This window comes from Misgurnus anguillicaudatus, chromosome 25, assembly GCF_027580225.2.
Source record: "Misgurnus anguillicaudatus chromosome 25, ASM2758022v2, whole genome shotgun sequence".
Lineage (NCBI taxonomy): Eukaryota > Metazoa > Chordata > Actinopteri > Cypriniformes > Cobitidae > Misgurnus > Misgurnus anguillicaudatus.
Window position 1 is genome coordinate 15,257,652 of NC_073361.2, and position 19,530 is coordinate 15,277,181.

A 19,530-nucleotide genomic window follows, 5' to 3' on the forward strand; every position below is an offset into this window, starting at 1 on the left:
TCTCATCCTTTTTTGGACAGTCATGAAGAGACTGACAGACCCAGCTCCGGTTCAGTGTGATGCTTAGCCATAGACTGCATCCCATGATCTGTTGCCAATGAATTTGACAGACTAAAACGCATATTTGAGCTGCCATCATTTTGCACTAAAATATCTCAACATATATCAGTGCCATTGTATTGTCGCAATATGCACACCAGTATAAACTTTTACACGGTTTAATTCTTCTTTAGTTCATCCTGAAGCTCACAAGCATGATGCTGACATTTGCAAGTTTTTATTTAAACTGTATCAGTTATATTTTTGACTAAAATGATATTTAGTTTTGGTCATATTTTTGTCAAGTAATTACATGTAAGAACATTTTGTTTGATTTAAGGGGCAGTTTTCCGGAGAGAAAGAAAACCACCCCTTAATCCTCAATTGGGCCTTGGGGTCTATATGACCACAATTGCCATTATTTTAGTTTAAAAAAGTGGTTCCTTTATCTCAGAGAAATACAATTTTGTGACTTATCCTGCATTATCTATCTATACATACACAAAAAACTGGGCTTGATTTGGGAATATGACCCCAATTGAATATTAATGGGAAATGCAAAAACATTTTATTTTACATTTGTCCAAAAATATCAATAAATCCAGCATAAATCCCTCTCATGCACACACTCACACATTATAATTATTATTTTTTACACATGTTTCATTAAAATCAATAATATTAAAAACTACAATCTGACTCGTGAGTCTTGATGTTCAGGTGTGAAATTAAATTCTTAATTTCCAGTCAAATGAATGGATTTCTATGGCCCTCTGCTGGTGACAAAGCATTTCTTTCTTAAACGGTAATTTCTTTAGGTTTATCTCGAAACAGTAAAAGGTGGAATTCAACACCTAACACCTAGATCAAATATCCAAAAACCATTTAAACTAAATTTAGATAATCATTTAAATGATTTTTTCATAAAACTCTATATTTCACATGCAAGCTGATGGGATAGTTGAGGATTTTTGTGGTAAATGGTCTCGGTCTCAAGACCACTTTTTAAAGGTCTTGGTCTCGTCTTGGAATCGAACGCATTTTTACTCGGTCTCGTCTTGGTCTCAGACAAAGAGGACTCGGAATTTTATTTCAAGACCGGTCAAGACCACAACTGATGGCACACTGCAAAAAATGATTTTCAAAGCAAAAATATCAAATTTAAGTGATTTTGTGCATAAAACTAGCAATTTTTTTCTTGAATTTTGTGTTTAAGAAAAAGGGTTTTTTTTGCCTATTGGCAGATTTTTTTTGTCACAAAATCACTTACATTTGATATTTTTGGTCTAAAAAGTAGACTTATTTTCTTGGGTAGTTTTGCTCATAAAGAAAAAGCATCTTAATTTAAGAATTTTTAGATATTTTTACTGAAAACAAAACAAAAATAATAAGAATTTTTTTTTCTTGAAAATAGTTTTTTGCACAATTTGCAGTGCACATCACAAATTTATTTTTTTATCATACATTTTATACAGTTTATTCAGGTTTGGCATATGATGTTGGCATTATTTAAGCATTGTTTAAGTTTCTCCCAATGACATTTTTTCTAATTTTATTACTAAAAACACCTGCATTGTGTTAAGTGGATGGCACGCCATGGAAAGACAGTTCAGATTAAATGGTTAAGTTGATTTCAGCTCTTTAGTGTTTGTTCACTTTTATTTGCTTATAGACAAAGATAAATTCCCACATATCTGCAATGCCTTTGATTATTTTATCAACTTCTCTGATGGCGCACACACACACACACGCACAGACAAGAAGTGCCTAATCATATGCATATTCCACATTTTATCAAAAGTGTTTTAATGCAGTGACTTTCACTGGTCTTGACTTGGTCTCGGCCCTTGGTCTTGTCTCGGCCTGTCTTGGTCATGACTTGGTCTCGGTTTAGGTGGTCTTGACTACAACACTAGTAAATGGGTACAAAAGTTCTTTAAATCTCTCAAAACACAGCTAGTACTTCGAGTATATTTAAGGATACTTTTACTTTTTTACATTTCTAGTGAAAAACCTGTACTTTTACTTCGCTACATTTCGAGACGTTCCTCCGCTACTGTCAAATGGTAATAATTAATAAAAATCAATATACCCTCCCGAGACCCAGCAATTCATATTGGACCCAAAACGGCAAATTTCGCTGAAAGGTGACAATTTGCACCCCTGAATTAAAGTCACAATGGATTAAAGGTGCAGTGTGTAAATTTTAGCAGCATCTAGTGGTGAGGTTGCAAATTGCAACCGGCTCACCCCTCGCTTTTGAAACACATAGAGAAGCTACGCTAGCCACCATTGGACAAACATGTCATCGTCGAAGACAACTTAGTAAAAAATTGTCCGTTAAGGCCTTTTGTAGAAAAATGGCAGCACAAAATGGCGACTTCCATGTAAGGGGACCCTCAGTGTATGTAGATAAAAAAGGTCTCATTCTAAGGTAATAAACACATAACGGTTCATTATGAAAGGTCATTATACACGCCTGATATAGTTTTGTATATTATTTTGCATTTCTGTCAAAAGATCCTTTTTAAAATTACACACTGCACCTTTAAAGCATCTGCCAAATATGCATAAATGTAACCAAGATGTTTTTGTGCCATGTTTGGGACACAAGTGTAGTTTTGCAAAGGTTTAATGCTAAAGGTCAATTTTGCACGGTAATGCACATTTAGTTCAGCCCAAATCCCTTGCCAGACATGTAGGCAGTGTTCCAACTGAGGCGGGGCTGGGGTGGTCCTGGACCCCCTATAAAGCACAAAAATATAAATTGGGGGGTCCCTTGGTTTTTAGTAAGATTCAAATTCTTGCGCTGTGCAGCCCCAAACCAATACTGTCCATTGTGTGTCCTAATTTTGCAATAAAATAATTCAAACGATTTATGTCTGAAATAAATGTAAATGCGCCACACACTCTTTTAATGGAAGAATTGACAGATTGATAGATTTAGGATTGGAGGCTTTAATAATTGTTTACGTTGATCCAGTATGACATCTTACTATAGGGGCGACCGTATAATGAAGGGGAGGGGGGCTATCTAGGGGACCCCCATAATCTTTGACAATTTGAACAGTGCATGTAGGAGTGGCTTCCTGGACAGTCCCAAACTAAAATGCATGTTTAAGCTGCTTCAATTTAAAAACATCTTGCACTTATGTTTTTGTCTCAAGATGCACACCAGTATTGTTTTTGTAAGATATGTTTGTTATGTCCTAATATAACTAAGGCCTAGTCCTGGATTCATCCAAACCCTGTCCAAAAACTGGCTTTACTACCAAAGATGACAATGTTTCAAACAGGCTCCTCATCAGCTGTAAGATAAACAAATGTTCATTGTGAACACAAAAGACAACAGCACCCTCTACAGCCCAACACAAAAGTAACCAAAAACACACCCATGCTGAGATTAGAAATGTTACGCTTTAATGGTTTGCCAATCATGATGAAATCAAATAAAATGAGGAACAAAAAGAGGCAGGAAGAGGGATGGAGGGGTTAAAGGGACATTGTTAAGGAAGATCTGAACGTTTGAACAAACTACAGGTTACAACTACATTCTTGAAGAGGGAAGCAGAGGTTGTTTCAACACCTCAGAGTGGTAAGATTTCAATTGAAGCAGGCATTTGCCCACAGAACGACCAGGAAGTGTCTTCCAGAGCACATTCTCTAAATATATATATATAGATCTTTTCTCCCATCACTTTAATATCATCATTTCCCACAGTAAGGTCACTTTAAATAGTACATTTGATGTCTCGCTGAAAGATCTTGCACAAAGGCCCACAGCAGGGGGAGAAATAAAACTATAAAGTTGAAGGCGAGACACCGAACACACACTTTTGGCCAGATCGGTGGCCAATCAGAGCTCAGAACCTGGTCGACATGGTAACCACAGATATGGAACTGAGGTAGTCTCCCCTCTCTAAGTGCCCAAACTGAAAATTTCTTTTGCTTTCTCTCATCACGACATGAAGAAAAATCATTAAAAGAAATCCAAGTGTACTGATGTAGCAAAGAAAAAAAAACCCTCAGCATTTTATTATTATTAATAATATTTCTAACCCAATGTCATAAACTCCATCCTCAAAGTGGCGTTTCTCATTTTCTAAGAGTTGGCCGATGTCCAGTGGCTCTGCCAGCCAACCAACTCCTCGAGGAATCCCATCGTAAGAAACAATTGGTGCCTTGTTTGTTTGAAGCAGTGTCTTTCGTTTCGGTGTACTGTGTCGTATAAAGCAGAATGTTACATTTCAGTCAGTTCCTGTTGCTGAAGCCCGTTTGAATGCAGTTGATATCAGCCAAGTCTGTGTGTATGAGATTTTGAATGCTATATGTGGGTGTGTCAAACCTGTTCTTTAATGGGGTGTTGCTTGACAGGGATCAGTTTGTTTTGCATGTAAAATCAATGTGTGTTTGCGCGTGTGTGTGTTTGTGTGATGATGGGCACAGGTATCTCAAGCTCAGTCAGGACTGCATCAGAAAGCTGCAGGTCATCTTTCCCCCTGCGAGTCTTGCGGTAGGGCATAGGGGAAAGGGAAGATGGCTTTTATTTGTCACCCAGGATGGCGTACTGGTTATCTAACTGTAGTTGCTGCGTGGAGCTTGGACCTTCACCTTCTCTGGCTCGGCTTTTGTGCTTGACCACCTCAAAAGTCTTCTCAATCTCTCTGTCCTTGAACAAAAACAGTTATCATTAATCTTATGCTCTGGAAACAAGCTACAAAACTAAATTTTATGTATATATATAGGGGGTGACACTGAATAGGCGAAGATTCAATGCATCAATAGGAGCAGTGTTGTATAAAGTACTAGAAAGCAGTACTTGAGTAAAAGTACAAGTTTTGTACTAGAAAAAGACTTTGGTAGAAGTAAAGTTGTCTTTTAAAATATTACTTAAGTAAAAGTCTTAAAGTATCTGATATAAACTGTACTTAAGTATCAAAAGTAATTTTCTGATATTTAATGTACTTAAGTATTTGAAGTAAAAGTAAAAAGTTTTTTTTTTTAAAGCAAGCGGTTAGAACTTTGATTGTGATCTTTATTGTGGCTTTCTTATAGTAAAGCATATTCAGGGTTCCCATTATCTTCTTAATCTCAATCATCAAATAAAAATCCGTCTTTTCCAGGACTTTTCAGGCACAATTCTCTTAAGTTCAAAGAGCAAACAGCATATTTTTAGAGCTGACATCAAATAAAAAAGCAGAAATTTCACTTTTGTATGAACTTCAGGTAAAAATGAAAAATACATTATAACTTATTTATTTCAAAACATGAGCATATTTTTGAAAAAAGTGGAGTATCCCTTTAAGTTAGCTGCTCTACTAAGAAAAAAAATGCCAACTCGTTGTGTGGCAATGAAAGCACTGTGACTTTGATCAACAATGCAAGCGTACATTCACAATGTATAACATTAGCACAACATTATCCTATAACCACTGAGTTTTAAGTTAATTAACATAAAAGGAAATCTCAAGTTTGACAAAACGTATGATGCTTTTGAAGACGTGAATACAGCGCTTAACACTTTCTTTCTAACCTGCCACTGATTAACATTTTTTTTTTTTTTTTTTGCCACTGATTAACATGTTTTTAACAAATATTTCTCAATCTAACATTAGCCTACCGGAGAGAATATTCGGCCGGCAGTTATGCTATAATGTTAACATAAACAGTTAAGCGTGTTTCAGTTGAGAGTTCTCTGACTGTGAATTAAATAAATCCATGGGAAAATCAGCGGTGTAACGTTAACATTGACGTTTATTAAACATGCGCCTGGCCATCACATTAGACAGATAATTATCTGATACGGCTTATGATAACTAATGTTTAATCACATTGACATTGTGGCTTTACTTAATAACTATTATTTTAACGTACCCTGATGTGATTCTTCAGGTTGGACGGGGAGTTTTTAAATGACAAAATGTTAGTGATTTTCGCTAGGCATAAGAGGCACTTTATTCGGTAATCGGGAATCTTTAATTCCAATGTACAAAAACATTTCTTACAAATACGGCCACGGATGTATAACGTTAGCTTTCTCACCCTGTTCATCGTCGGGGTGGTAGATTACGATAACGGGAGGTCCTCCAGTAGATGCTTTCATTGCAGTTACATTTGTGCTTCCTCATCTTTTGGCAACACTACGCTAAAATAGAGTGTGCGTGAAATAGAGTGTGCGGAGCGTGCGTAAATCAATCTAGAAGCACTGATTCGCCAAAACCTCCCTTATTGAGTGTGCGGAGCGTGCGTAAATCAATCTAGAAGCACTGATTCGCTAAAACCTCCTTTATTGAGGTCGCATACATTTCTTCTGATTTTATTTTGTAGTAACGAGTAACGAATATGCTTAGTGAAAATATATCGGAGTAAAAGTATACATTTTATCTAGAAAATGTAGTGGAGTAAAAGTGAAAGTTGACATAAATTTAAATAGCGAAGTAAAGTACAGATACGTGAAATTTCTACTTAAGTACAGTAACGAAGTATTTTTACTTCGTTACAGTACAACACTGAATAGGAGAAGCCTGATTCGACTACCAATCTCACAGTCGAATCGTTGCAGATGTGTTATGAAATGAGGATCATTCAATTTTGGCGTATATGGGTGCACATTATCTGATTTCACATATAACAGCTTTTTCCCAATATGTTAATATACAGCATATTATGATAATGCTATGCAAATAATATATATGAAGTAGCAGCTTTCAATAAATACTTTTAAAATGCGTTAATAAATCCAACAACCCCTGTGACCGGGCTACACGTCCATAAGAGGTTTTTGTTACATTTAAAAGACAAAGCTGGCAATTCTGGCTACTTTCGTTCTTTTAATAATTTCTTTATTTTATTTATAAAACACTTTATAAATAAATCTGATTTATCTAGTGTTTTGTTTCCGTGCACTTCAGGCATTTTGCACATATTTGTTCTGAAACTTGTTACTTCTGACCATATTTTATATAAAAAAAAAAAGTATTATAAACATGAATTCTGATCTAATTTAAGTCTGTAAATTTTGGTTTGTTTTTCGTTGTATCGACGTTGCGCTATTGCGTGCTGGCCATGCTTGCGCATGCAATTTAGCCGAACGCGCTAGGTGTTCTGCGTCTCATATTTAGGAGTTCATCAAACTAAACATTAAAAAACTGATGTTTTTCGACGGGTATACGTTTTAAAATGTATTTAAAACAGGGTGGTTATCTTGTCAAAATTTAAACTACAAAACAGGTAAGCAGTTTCTTAAAATTTCGGTGGAAAAATATCAGCACCGAACCTATATTTATGCCTGACACGACTGTCTCTCTTGTATTGAATATTATGGTCGGTGTTCACTTTCAAGTGATAGAAAAGAGATTCCTGAAATAAATAATATAAGAATCATCAGGTGTTTCTGTACCTAAAGTGAATACAGAGATTATCAAAGCCAAAGTAAGCAAGCAGGTATTTCTGTGCTAAATAATAATAGTAGTGTCTATAAAATCATTAAAGTGTTTTTCTTGTTTTAAATTAACATTAAATTAATTGTATATAAAGCTTAGTTTTTATCATTTACAGTAACAATCACAAATTATGTGTCATGTCAGTTTTTTGGTCATGCTTGCTTTGACACGCTAAATCTCCAAATTAAATAAAATTGAATTGTATCCGAATTGTAGATTCAGGTTTCAAAGGCAGGATCACATTTGTTATTTTTTAGGTTTAGTTATCAAAATGTTTTTTGTTATATCTTTGTGTGATGTTCTGTAGATCGTGGCTTTAAAATGTTATGAGGAATTATTTAACAATTGTTTATGTTGCCTTTCATTTTACCTTAAAAAAAATATATAGATTATATTTTATAATATATATTATATATATATATATATATATTATATTATATTAATATATATTATATTATATTATATTTAGGGATGCACCGATAGGATTTTTTGGGCCGATACCGATTTAAACAGGCAACTTCTGGCCGATACCGATATTAAACACTTGTATACAATATTATACAGTTGGTCTATTAGCTAGTTTATTTCTGCATCAAATTGTTTTCACTGAACATGGATTTTAACTGACCAACATAATAAGAGAGGCACAAATTAAGCTAAAACAAATATAATAAGACAGCATGACAACCTTCAAAGGTGGTTTTTGCTATTCAGCATTTATTTTATTAACAACATTAACTCATTTTTTACATATAATGGATTTCTTTATGCAGTTAATTAATACACAATCGGTATCGGCCTTTTTCTTGCTATTGCCGATGGTTTCAAATTCATCAAAAATCGGCCGATAAATATCGGTGGCCGATACATCGGTGCATCACTAATTATATATATATATATATAGTCAGTTTTGTCTTCGTTCATCACTTGAAAGACAGTTTTGGTCCCTTTATCAGAAAGTTGTTTGTGTGTGTTGCTTGTGAAAGAAAATAAAAGTTACCCATTTCTACCTGGTCTGACCCACATAGATTCGATTATCGGTCGACTATACAAAGATTCGACAATTCTGATTCGAATGTGTAAATCCTTAGTCGAGGACACCCCTAATATTTATATATTTCTTCTAGAATCTTCTGACTTTTGCAGGCTTCGAAATCACAAATGTAAAACTCATTGGTATTTTAAAGACTTTCAGATATGCAAAATACTTGCTCAGTTTCATAACTTCCTGCAAATGAGTCGAGAGACAGATATGATAAAGTGTAGTCACATAAAAGAATGAGGAAGGACATTGAGTAAATCTTGGTTAGTGATTGGTTAAAGTCTTACTTGCGAGTCTCCACATGTCTGGCAGTGGAGAGGAGAGAGGGGAACTGGGCATCATTGTAGATCTCTGGGGGCCCTTGAGTTGGAGCTTTCTTGGTGGTTGTTAACCGGGCTCCTGGGGGACGATAGACGCCAGATGACTTGGCTTCCGGGACCTCCACTTCCTCGACTAGAAGAAAATTGGTTGACATTAGAGAAATTTTGCACTAAACACATTATCTAAACTAAATGGTTACGTGAATATTATATTGCCCACTCACCAGGAGCAGCTGTAGGAGGGGCGCCTGGTTTGTTCCAGGGTCCAGAGAATTTATCACCGCTGACCAGTATGATCTCACCATCCTCTCCCACCTCCTCTTTCTCATATTCCTCCTCTTCTTTCTCATCACTTTCAGAAGAAACAATCATTACTTTTTTAATGTAACACCGGTAATGTATTCTGAATAAGCTGTCACATATACCGCATGACACAGGTTGTGTAAACTGGGACATACCTCATCTGCATGGCCTGGAGCCTGAGTCCAGTGTAGTCCACCTCTTTCTGCTCAAAGTCCTTCCACTCCTCATCATCCTAGAGATATGTGAAAAAAAATGATTGAATAAGAGACAGGTGCATGTTATGTGTATCCATTAAACTCTACTGAACTGTCTGATTATGGTTAACAGCACAATACTAATTCAGGCAGCTCTCTGGAGCATTCTAGATGAAATGTTGTCATAGTGTCCCACTCTTTGTTTGTTTAATGATGAATCACATTTTGAAACCTGCTGTACAATTGTGCAGAGCATTATGGTACTATAAAGGGGTCACACAAATCTGACACTTATTTGAAACAGAAACTTATCACGACCTACAGTTGAAAGATAAATATTCCTCTGATCTAAACTTGGGAGGCTCATGTTCACATCAGGAAGCCAGAATTAAAGCACACATGTTCTTCACACAAATACAACATGCATACATATTTTTTAAAGAATTAGGTTAATAAAATGTTTCATCATTTTAGCATTTTGAATATGTTTGAAAATGAATTTTACGCTGGATCTGGGATAAAACACAAACACACACATTTCTATATTAGTAATTTCATAAACTTCCACTGATTTTGTAACAAGCTGATTATATTTTCAATTCCTTAACCTTCACAAAAACATGGCATTAAACAAGAACAAAAACATGATTTGGCTAATAAGTGAGTCCTTTAATCTAGTGACCTGTAATATCCTCCCAAGAAGTTGTCATGATATTTCACAATTGGTGAGGCTAAACCTGTACACACACAACAACAAAACAAACCCATGTGTTCTTGCAACATCAAATGTGACCCTGGACCACAAAACCAGGCATAAGGGCAAATATTTTGAAATTGAGATCTGAATAAGTAAGGTTTCCATTGTGTATGGTTTGATAGGACAATTTTTGTCTGGCAAATCCAAATGGAGCGGGGGGGGGGGGGGGTAAATATATGATAATTATTGGCATTTTATTTTGCGAAGTACTTTATTATTTTGATAAAAAAATTAAATGCTGGATTATGCAACAGACATGCAACTTATTCTCTTTATTAAGTTAATTAATAAACAATCAGTATCGGTCTTTCTCATGCTATTGCCAATATGCCGATGGTTTCAAATTTATCAAAAATCGGCCAACACGCATCACATAATTTGGTCAAGGGGGCTGCTTCGTGCTTCCAAAATCTCTATGTAGGAAAAACCCAGCATTTCACACGGGTATATTTGTAGCAGTAGTCAACATGCTAGTAGTACATTGCACGCGTCAAATTTATTTATTTTTAATGCAAAAAATCATTAGGATATTGATAGTGATTAGGGGTGTAACGGTACGTGTATTCGTACCTGACCGTTTCGGTACAGGGCTTTCGGCATGGTGCACATGTACACCGAATGCAATCTGTTGTGCGCGGAACATAGGTCAATTTTCGTGTTTTTCACACGAACGTATTAAGTGGCGGAAGTCTCCGCGTTCAGCACAAGTCTTCTGTCAAACATATAACATAATTCGTTGATGTATGATTATTGATGTAAACGTTTGCGTGTCGCGTCTAAACGCGTGTCAACAAAAAAGCTGTTTTGTTCTTTCAAAAGTACGTGAGAGGTTGCGCGTCTTTTGTTGCTACGCAATCATGAGACGCGCTTTCTGTGACAGCAAGAATAAGGAATGATTGATCAGATTTTTCATCTGCACCTCACGTCAATCATATCATTGTCACAATGCGATCAGTTAGTCGGGACATAGAAGAGCTGTAACCCAGGCTTACTCAGCAGCGGCGGGGTTCGGTATTTTAGTCACAGCTTAAATTGGCAACAGAAGCCAAGATTAGGAGAAAAGTGCAAAAAATCAAAGATGGCTATGTATGCAACTCACTCATCTCAATTTGAGTGTATAATAAGTATATCATCCTGTTGCTTGCTATGCAGTTACACATAGAGCAGTAATATTATTTTTTATACAGAGGTGGTACATAACCAATTCAATACTGTGACTTAAAAAAAATCCAAGATAAATCAAAACAGAAACATTTTTCGGTGGCAAAAATGTAGGCTAATAGTTCATAAATGTATTCAGGAATTGAATTTGTTAGTTTAGTGCAAGGTTTTAGTAAAAAAAATTTAAGAGAATGTTAAGAAAAGGTTTATCTACTGTTATAAAATAATGTAAAAAAGTATGTTATTTAGTGGAGAACTTTGCAGCAGTATTTTATTTATTATTCTTTTTTATTTTTTATATACATTTTATTTATTATATTTTAATAAAAAGTGTTTAAAAAAGTGTAAACAATCTGTTAAAAAAAGTTTATAGTAATAAACAACCTGCAGTTTAATGTATGCATTTTCCCCTTACGGTAGGGCTGGACGATATGGCCAAAAATAATTATCGACGGTGTACTTCTAAATTTCGGTCGATACGATATAAATCCGATAACGGTATGAATGCTTAAAAAAGCCTTGGGATAAACTGCAAAGAATGCCCAAAACGAATGTTTGTACATACAAACTTCTAAACAAATGAACAAATGAAAGTCTATAAAGCCTCTTCCTATAAAACTATATAATATTTAGAAAAATTAAAATTTTATAAATAAATTGATTTTCATTTTTTATTTGTATTTAGGCTTCATACAAAATTAAATGTAAACTCACTGTCAAATATTTAATTTTAGGGCTCACCTTTAATATTAATAAGGTTGATCTGAATGTCAGTCAGTGATAAATGCTGTAATGCAGGGGTCTCAAACGAATGGATCATTTTAATAACAAATTCTTTAGTCACAGTATTAACTTTAATAGTTCCATTATTTTTATCAATTTACTATTGTAGTAATATGTGGAAAAATATTATTAAATAGCCTAAGTGAAAGTGACCCTAAAACTTTTGAATGGTAGTAGGCTATTTAATGATACATAAGTGCCAACGTTGGAAGTTGTGACTTGACACGAACTAACCCCGCACCACCTTCTTGTATTCTGAGTGACATCTCTTCTCTGGGCGAACACCAGATTCATTGATCGCATAATACCAATATGATTTGACGCGAGGCACAGATGAGCGATTTAAATCCGATCAGGCATTACGTTTTCCGGAATGCGCGGCTCATGGTTGCTTAGCTGCGAAAGTTGCCACGCGCTCTGAAGGAAGAAGTGCATTGACCGGCGTTTAACACGTGTTTTTAGACGTGACATGCGAACGGCCACAGGACGCTATAATGTATATTGAAATATCGGAAATGTGTTTAGAAGCCATATCACCGTTATTGAGAAAATATATACCGCGACATATATCGATATTGAATTATTGTCCAGCCCTACCTTACGGTACCGAAAACGAGTCGAACAGTGGCTTCAAAACCGAGGTACGCACCGAACCGTGATTTTTGCGTACCATTACACCCCTAATAGTGATGCACTGATGTATCGGCTGCCGATATGTATTGGTTTATGATATTAAGCAATGAAGTTAGGATTTTTTTTTAAAGAGTGGATGAAAGGATGACAGAGGTGACATATGCTATTTATAAACATTTACTTATTAACTTATTTTTTATAAAATAAAATCTTTGCAATTTTCTTGAATCATTTAATTGATATAAAATAAAATGTGTGGTTGAGCCACAGTACACATCTACTGTGTGTGTGCATGAGGATAGTAACACCTCTGCAAATGTAAAACCGCAAACCATCATGATTTAATCATGGTAATGTGATTGTCAGTCATTGTTAAACATGCAGTCAGATAAACATCCACAATAGCTGTGAAACCTACGCATTTAACAAATGCAACACAGCAGCTTTCAGTAACACGTGTCTCTTCTGTACATAACTGTCTCTGGCAGTGAGAAATAAGCATATGGTCGAGTGAAAGGACACTTTGCAAAAACCCAGGAGATTGATTCTCTGCGGGGTATATGAATATCACACCAGCAAACATGTGTCACTTCAGATCAAAAGCTGTTTTACTTTAATCATTACTAGTACAGTAGAGAACACACATATGTGATCACTATTAAAAATTAAGCAAATTAAGTATAGATCTTTAAAACCCTGTATAGCAGATAAGAACGTTTGACTGAAGAAACCCCTGTGGTTCTACTGTAGCAAGAATGAAATAAGTATTTAGAGTATTTAGCAAATTACATTTGTGTCAATTAATTTGTATTACCATAGTTTGTCTACAAAAACATAACGAAACTTTGATTGCTGTAGTAAAATATTGGTCACTTTTGGGTTACTATAGTTTTACCGCAAATATCATGGGTAAACTTTGGTTGCTGTAACAAGATACTGGTAAATTTGGGCTTACTATGGTTTTACCGCAAATTTAATTGGTAAACTTTGGTTGCTGTAGTAAGATACTGATAAATATGGGCTTACCATGGTTTTACTGCAAATTCAATGGATAAACTTTGGTTACTGTAACAAGATACTGGTAAATTTGGGGTTACTGTGGTTTTACAGCAAATATCATGGGTAAACTCTGGTTGCTGTAGCAAGATACTGGTAAATTTGGGGTAACCATGGCTTTAAACCAAATATCATGGGTAAACTGTGATTGCTGTAGTAAAATATTGGTCAATTTTGGGTTACTATGGTTTTACCGCAAATATCATGGGTAAACTTTGGTTGCCTTAGCAAGATACTGGTAAATTTGGGGTTACTATGGTTTTAGCGCAAATTTAATTGGTAAACTTTGGTTGCTGTAACAAGATACTATTGAATTTGGGCTTACTATGATTGTACCGCAAAAAACGTGTAAACTTTGTTTGCTGTAGCACAATACTGGTAAATTTGGGGTTACCATGGCTTTACCGTAAATTTAATGGGTAAAATTTAGTTGCTGTAGTAAGATACTGGTAAATTTGGGCTTACTATAGTCTTGACGCAAATATCATGGAAAAACTTTGATTGCTGTAGTAAAATATTGGTCAATTTTGGGTTACTAGGGTTTTACCGTGAATATCACGGCTAAACTTTGATTGCTGTAGTAGAATATTGGTCAATTTTGGGTTACTAGGGTTTTACAGCAAATATATCACGGCTAAACTTTGATTGCTGTAGTAAAATATTGGTCACTTTTGGGTTACTATGGTTTTACCGCAAATATCATGGGTAAACCTTAGTTGCTGTAGTAAAATATTGGTCAATTTTGGGTTACTAGGGTTTTACAGCAAAAATCACGGCTAAACTTTGATTGCTGTAGTAAAATATTGGTCACTTTTGGGTTACTAGGGTTTTACCGTGAATATCACGGCTAAACTTTGATTGCTGTAGTAAAATATTGGCCAATTTTGCGTTACTAGGGTTTTACCGCGAATATCACGGCTAAACTTTGATTGCTGTAGTAAAATATTGGTCAATTTTGGGTTACTAGGGTTTTTCCGCAAATATCACGGCTAAACTTTGATTGCTGTAGTAAAATATTGGTCACTTTTGGGTTACTACGGTTTTACCACAAATATCACAGGTAAAATTTGGTTGCTGTAGTAAAATATTGGTCACTTTTGGGTTACTATAGTTTTACCGCAAATATCATGGGTAAACTTTGGTTGCTGTAACAAGATACTGGTAAATTTGGGCTTTCTATGGTTTTACCGCAAAAATCATGGGTAAATTTTGTTTGCTGTAGCACAATACTGGTAAATTTGGGGTTACCAGGTTTTTACTGCAAATATCATGGGTAAACATTGATTGCTGTAGCAAGATACTGGTAAACCACAAATATCATGGATAAACTTTGGTTGTTGTAGTGAGATATGGTAAACTTAAGTTTACTATGATTTACCCTAAATATCAAAGGTAAACTTTACTGCTGTAGTGAGACGATGGTAAATTTGGGGTTACTATGGTTTGACAATATCATGGGTAAACTCTGATTGCCGTAGGGAGACAATGGTAAATTTGGGGTTATGGTTTTACCACAAATATCATGGCTAAACTTTGGATGCTGTAGTAAGACTATGACAAATTTCGGGTTCACTATAAACACCATAGTTAAATTATGGCCACTGTTGTAAAATCATAAATTAACATTTGTAAGGGAAAATACAGTAAACTGTATCATATCAACAAAATCAATTTTGAACTCACATATGCACGCTAAAAACGTTAACCTTTTGTTAGTTAATCAGATAACTTGGCCGTGTCGCACAATCTAGTGAAACCACATCTACGTTAGAGCACATTTTCTGGGCGTCACAGACGCGTCTGAAAAGCATTTTTGACTTTATAGACATGTGTACGTCCACGCGATGCCCATAAATGTGGTCTAGATAGGAATCTCGAAATGTTTCGGAACACATGTGTGATGTTTGAGAAGAAGGTTTCATTTTTTTGTGATGAACGCCACGTTACCTTCTCCATCTGCGCGTCTTGATTTTCATTCTTCGTCGACTTCTCCTTCTCCTTTTTTGTCTTCTTTACAATCACCTGTTCCTGCTTTCCCTTGACCTTCTCCTTCTTTTTCTTCTTGTCACGTTTGGCGAAGAAGTCATCCAGACTCTTTTCCGCGCCGGCCGGAGCCACATCCGCCATCTTATCGGCAAATATCTTAAACCGCTAACTAAACAAGCTCAAAAACGATTAGATCGGCGTCTAAAACGAGACTTCACGCGAGTCCACTCGATAGTGCGTCAGTTTCATGTGTTTGCTCGGGTTAAATGCGTGCTGGGAGCAACATGACACTCTGACCAGCTTAACGTGTGACACACTCGGCTGATAAACCGGAAACTGTTACTTCCCATACTCGCGCAACCCGGAACGGAATGCAGACTTGTGATTGACAGCACTGCTATCCAATTGCTGTGCGATATTGTGAGCCTTTCACCAATCGCATCGCAGCGTTACGTTGTTTCGAAACAGATTGCGCAACTGTTGATTATACAACTATTATATATTAATTTATTATTATATTAACATGTATATAGTATAGTTCCGCTTATACCACGGTTACCAAAAACATTGCTCTGGTGCCTATTTTTAAGACATCTGACAGATTAGGTGTGCGGTTTACAGAAAACACCCATGGAATATTTCTCAACCAATCAGAATAAAGCATTCAACAGGCCTGTGTTATAATTTATGATTAGAAATCTAATTTTTTAAATCATGTATTTATTTGGTAGCATCAGGTTATTGACATTTTTAAAATAAGATTCGGCAAAAAACTTAAATGCACAAAATAAATAATATTTTAAATGTGTGACAATTATCCACAATAAAGTATTATGTTCACAGGTATTATTTAACTTGGTTTATTTTTATTTATTTATTTTCCCCTTAGTTTTTAAAATTATTATTTTAAATGCTTTAGAATTACTTTATTCATATTTTAAAATTAAAGGACAAGGGTAAAACAATAACAAATACATAAAATGAATCAGTGCATATGTAAAATGTCAGAATGTGTAACTACATAAGACACTACTGTATGGGGCGGTTTCCCAGACAGGGTTTAGATTAATCCAGGACTAGGCCTTGGTTATACAAGGACATTTAAGTAGTTTTTACAAACAAACTTTACAAAAACAATACTCGTGTGCATCTTGAGACAAAACAATGGCACTGTTATATGTTAAGATATGTCAATGCAAGATGTTTTTAAATTAAGTCAGCTCAAACATGCAATTTAGTCTGAGACTAGTCCGGTAAACCGACCCACAACCGTTAACTGCATTCTGACATGCAGCCATATGGTCAATAGGGTTTATGAAAGCACAACAAACATCTGTTGCTGTTTGAGAGACTATGCATGAATAGATGATCCAGTGAAGGCCACAGTTGTGTCACACTGAACATCACTGTGAATAGAAATGCTTCATTCAGCATACAGGACTAACAGAGAAGATTCCAGAAAACTTCAAAGCAAAGCAAATCATAACATAGTTTTGCCGGGCATAACGAAAAATAATAAATGCATTGGTGCAACACCTTGTTAAAAATATTCTTAATAAAACTACAAGATCGATAAAAATAGACTGAAGAAGCATTTAAAGCTTATTTTTATTGCTCAGCAGTAAAAAGTACAGTTTATGTGCTACAAAAAATTAGACATGATTCATAATATGCAGGAGTATTTTTTCAACTGAGCGATTATCTTTCTCTCCTTGCATATTTAAAACTCATGCCTATAAAACAAACAAAAACAGCAATTATAAGTGGATGAAACAAAGAAAAACTACATATACAGTGAAATTATTTATATAAAAAAATTCTACCAAGCACACAGGAAATATGATATGTATGATAAAAGTTATGATCAAAAAGTATATAGCAACGTCAGTGGCAAAAGTACAAAATAAAAAATGTTCATTTATATCTAACACTTACACGCTATTACATCCAGTGATATCAACATTCATCTAAAAAACTGTACAATACAGCAGTAAGCACTGGAGAAGTAAGGAGAAATATAAGGAATTCATTTTGGTCTCATATATTCTCTTAAAACAGCATATTTTAATGCTCGCACAACGGACAGAGATAGACAAACAGACAGAACCACAAGCACACACATTCACACCCTTTACTAAAAAACATATTCTAACAAAATATATATATATATATAATATGTATTTAGCCAACCTGTTAAGCAATAATAGTGCCATTTTCTTCAGAGCATGACATAGCAAATAAACAAATACAGTGGTTTACTTAAAACAGGATGCATTTGCAGTACAGTTATATAATGCTAGTTCTGTTTATGGACGTTGAACACAAACACACACAAACAGAAATTAAGAAACGTGAGCACGTACTGTAACATTACCATACAAAGGCCTTTGTACTGTATGAGGCAATTCATTGGCATTTAAGCATTTGTTTTACTTGTTTGTGCAACTGTATTAAGAATTATAGTGTGTAAATGAATGAAATTCCATTTGATTTTTGTTTAAAGATACACATACAACTCAAATCAGGAAGTATGCATGCAACAGGACAAATACTGTATACACACACACACACGCACACATGGGACATTACATTTTCGGCTGGTGACTTACAATTTCGTGACACTTTCTCCATCAAATGCAAAGCGAGGGTTACCATGGTAACCAAGTGGACCCGTTCCAAAACACCCCCCAGAATCAATGACCCTTACCCCGGCATCCCCTTACATACAGAATTCAAGTGCGGCAGGCTTTTTAAGTAATCATATTAAGTGTTATGGGTCACACGAACATCCTTACGGCACACTCAGCATTCTGCGCATCACCGAAGCCACAGGAGCTAACAGAAACCACACTTACTATTTTTATTCAAAAGGACATAAAAACCCTTATCACAATTAACCGTCTGTAGAAAATCCACATCAGAAAAATACGCAGGGTCCCCCCTCATAGTAAATAGCATTTGATCTTTTGTTTCTTATTCTTTCAGCGCCTTGAAACCATTTTAATATATAAACCACAGTCTCTGAAAGTTTACACATATATGTATTTTTATATATATATATATTGATGTATATTCTTAAAAAATGCAAGCAAAAAAAAGGATGATTTTGTTTTCATGTGATGCTGTTTAGATGTCAGATGCTTTGTCTCTGTTGATAAAAAGAGTCTCTTGGCAAAAAGGGTTAACCAGAACCACACCGCTGTCGCTGTAGTCACCATTAGGGGGCAGACACGTCTCTTGGTCCTAAAACACAAAAAACATACATCAGAAGCATTAGTATACTGTACACTTGACTTTAACCCTAAGCTAATGGTTGGACATCTAATGCTACATAGAGTTTAAATCAATGGAATAAACAGATTGACCTCTACCTATAAGCAGTTTTTGCGATAGACACACAAATGGTAATTTTTATGGTGAAGTGATTGAGCTGAATCACCATGGAGACAAGGGTTTGTGAGAAATGAAAAGAAGGGAAATGAGGGGGAAAATAAATCGCACCTGTCAAATTATGAGGATTGCTAAATGGGATTATACCGATATCAATAAAGATATAAACTAAGGAAGTGATTGTGTCTCTAAGAGACAAAAAGGGTTTATGTGAACACCTGGGGGTCACCAGCATCCCAAACATGATCCTTCATCATCATCACAATCCTAAAAATGGCAAAAGCAGAAGGGTGACATGGAAAAAAAGGGTGAAGTGACAATTATGGAAAATGTATGTTTTTGTACATTCTCAGTAAAAGATACAAAAGCTGTCACTTGGATGGTAAAAAGCACATGTTTCTACCTAAGGGTGTATAATAGTACC

General features: G+C 35.4%; 2 protein-coding genes across 4 annotated transcripts in view; both read right to left on the reverse strand.

Annotated features, from left to right (window-relative positions):
- Positions 1-3,437: 3,437 nt before the first annotated feature.
- cdv3 (carnitine deficiency-associated gene expressed in ventricle 3) lies at positions 3,438-16,073 on the reverse strand. 2 transcript variants are annotated; one of them, XM_073863606.1, is made up of 5 exons: positions 15,678-16,073; positions 9,302-9,378; positions 9,068-9,195; positions 8,810-8,976; positions 3,438-4,708 (listed from the first exon to the last, which is right to left on the reverse strand). In XM_073863606.1, the coding sequence occupies exons 1-5, from the start codon at positions 15,855-15,857 to the stop codon at positions 4,583-4,585; spliced, it is 678 nt and encodes a 225-aa protein (XP_073719707.1). In that variant the 5' UTR covers positions 15,858-16,073; the 3' UTR covers positions 3,438-4,582. The 2 variants fall into 2 exon arrangements, with proteins under 2 accessions (XP_073719707.1, XP_073719708.1); XM_073863607.1 differs by lacking the exons at positions 9,302-9,378; positions 15,678-16,073 and having other exon boundaries at positions 9,068-9,215.
- Positions 16,074-17,306: 1,233 nt separating this feature from the next.
- tmem108 (transmembrane protein 108) overlaps positions 17,307-19,530 on the reverse strand; it is a 67,573-nt gene continuing 65,349 nt past the window's right edge. For both annotated transcript variants that reach the window (XM_055181953.2, XM_055181954.2), the window contains one exon: positions 17,307-18,959. In XM_055181953.2, coding sequence (XP_055037928.2) covers positions 18,843-18,959 — 117 coding nt within the window. In that variant the 3' untranslated portion in view covers positions 17,307-18,842. The remainder of the gene's footprint in view (positions 18,960-19,530) is intronic.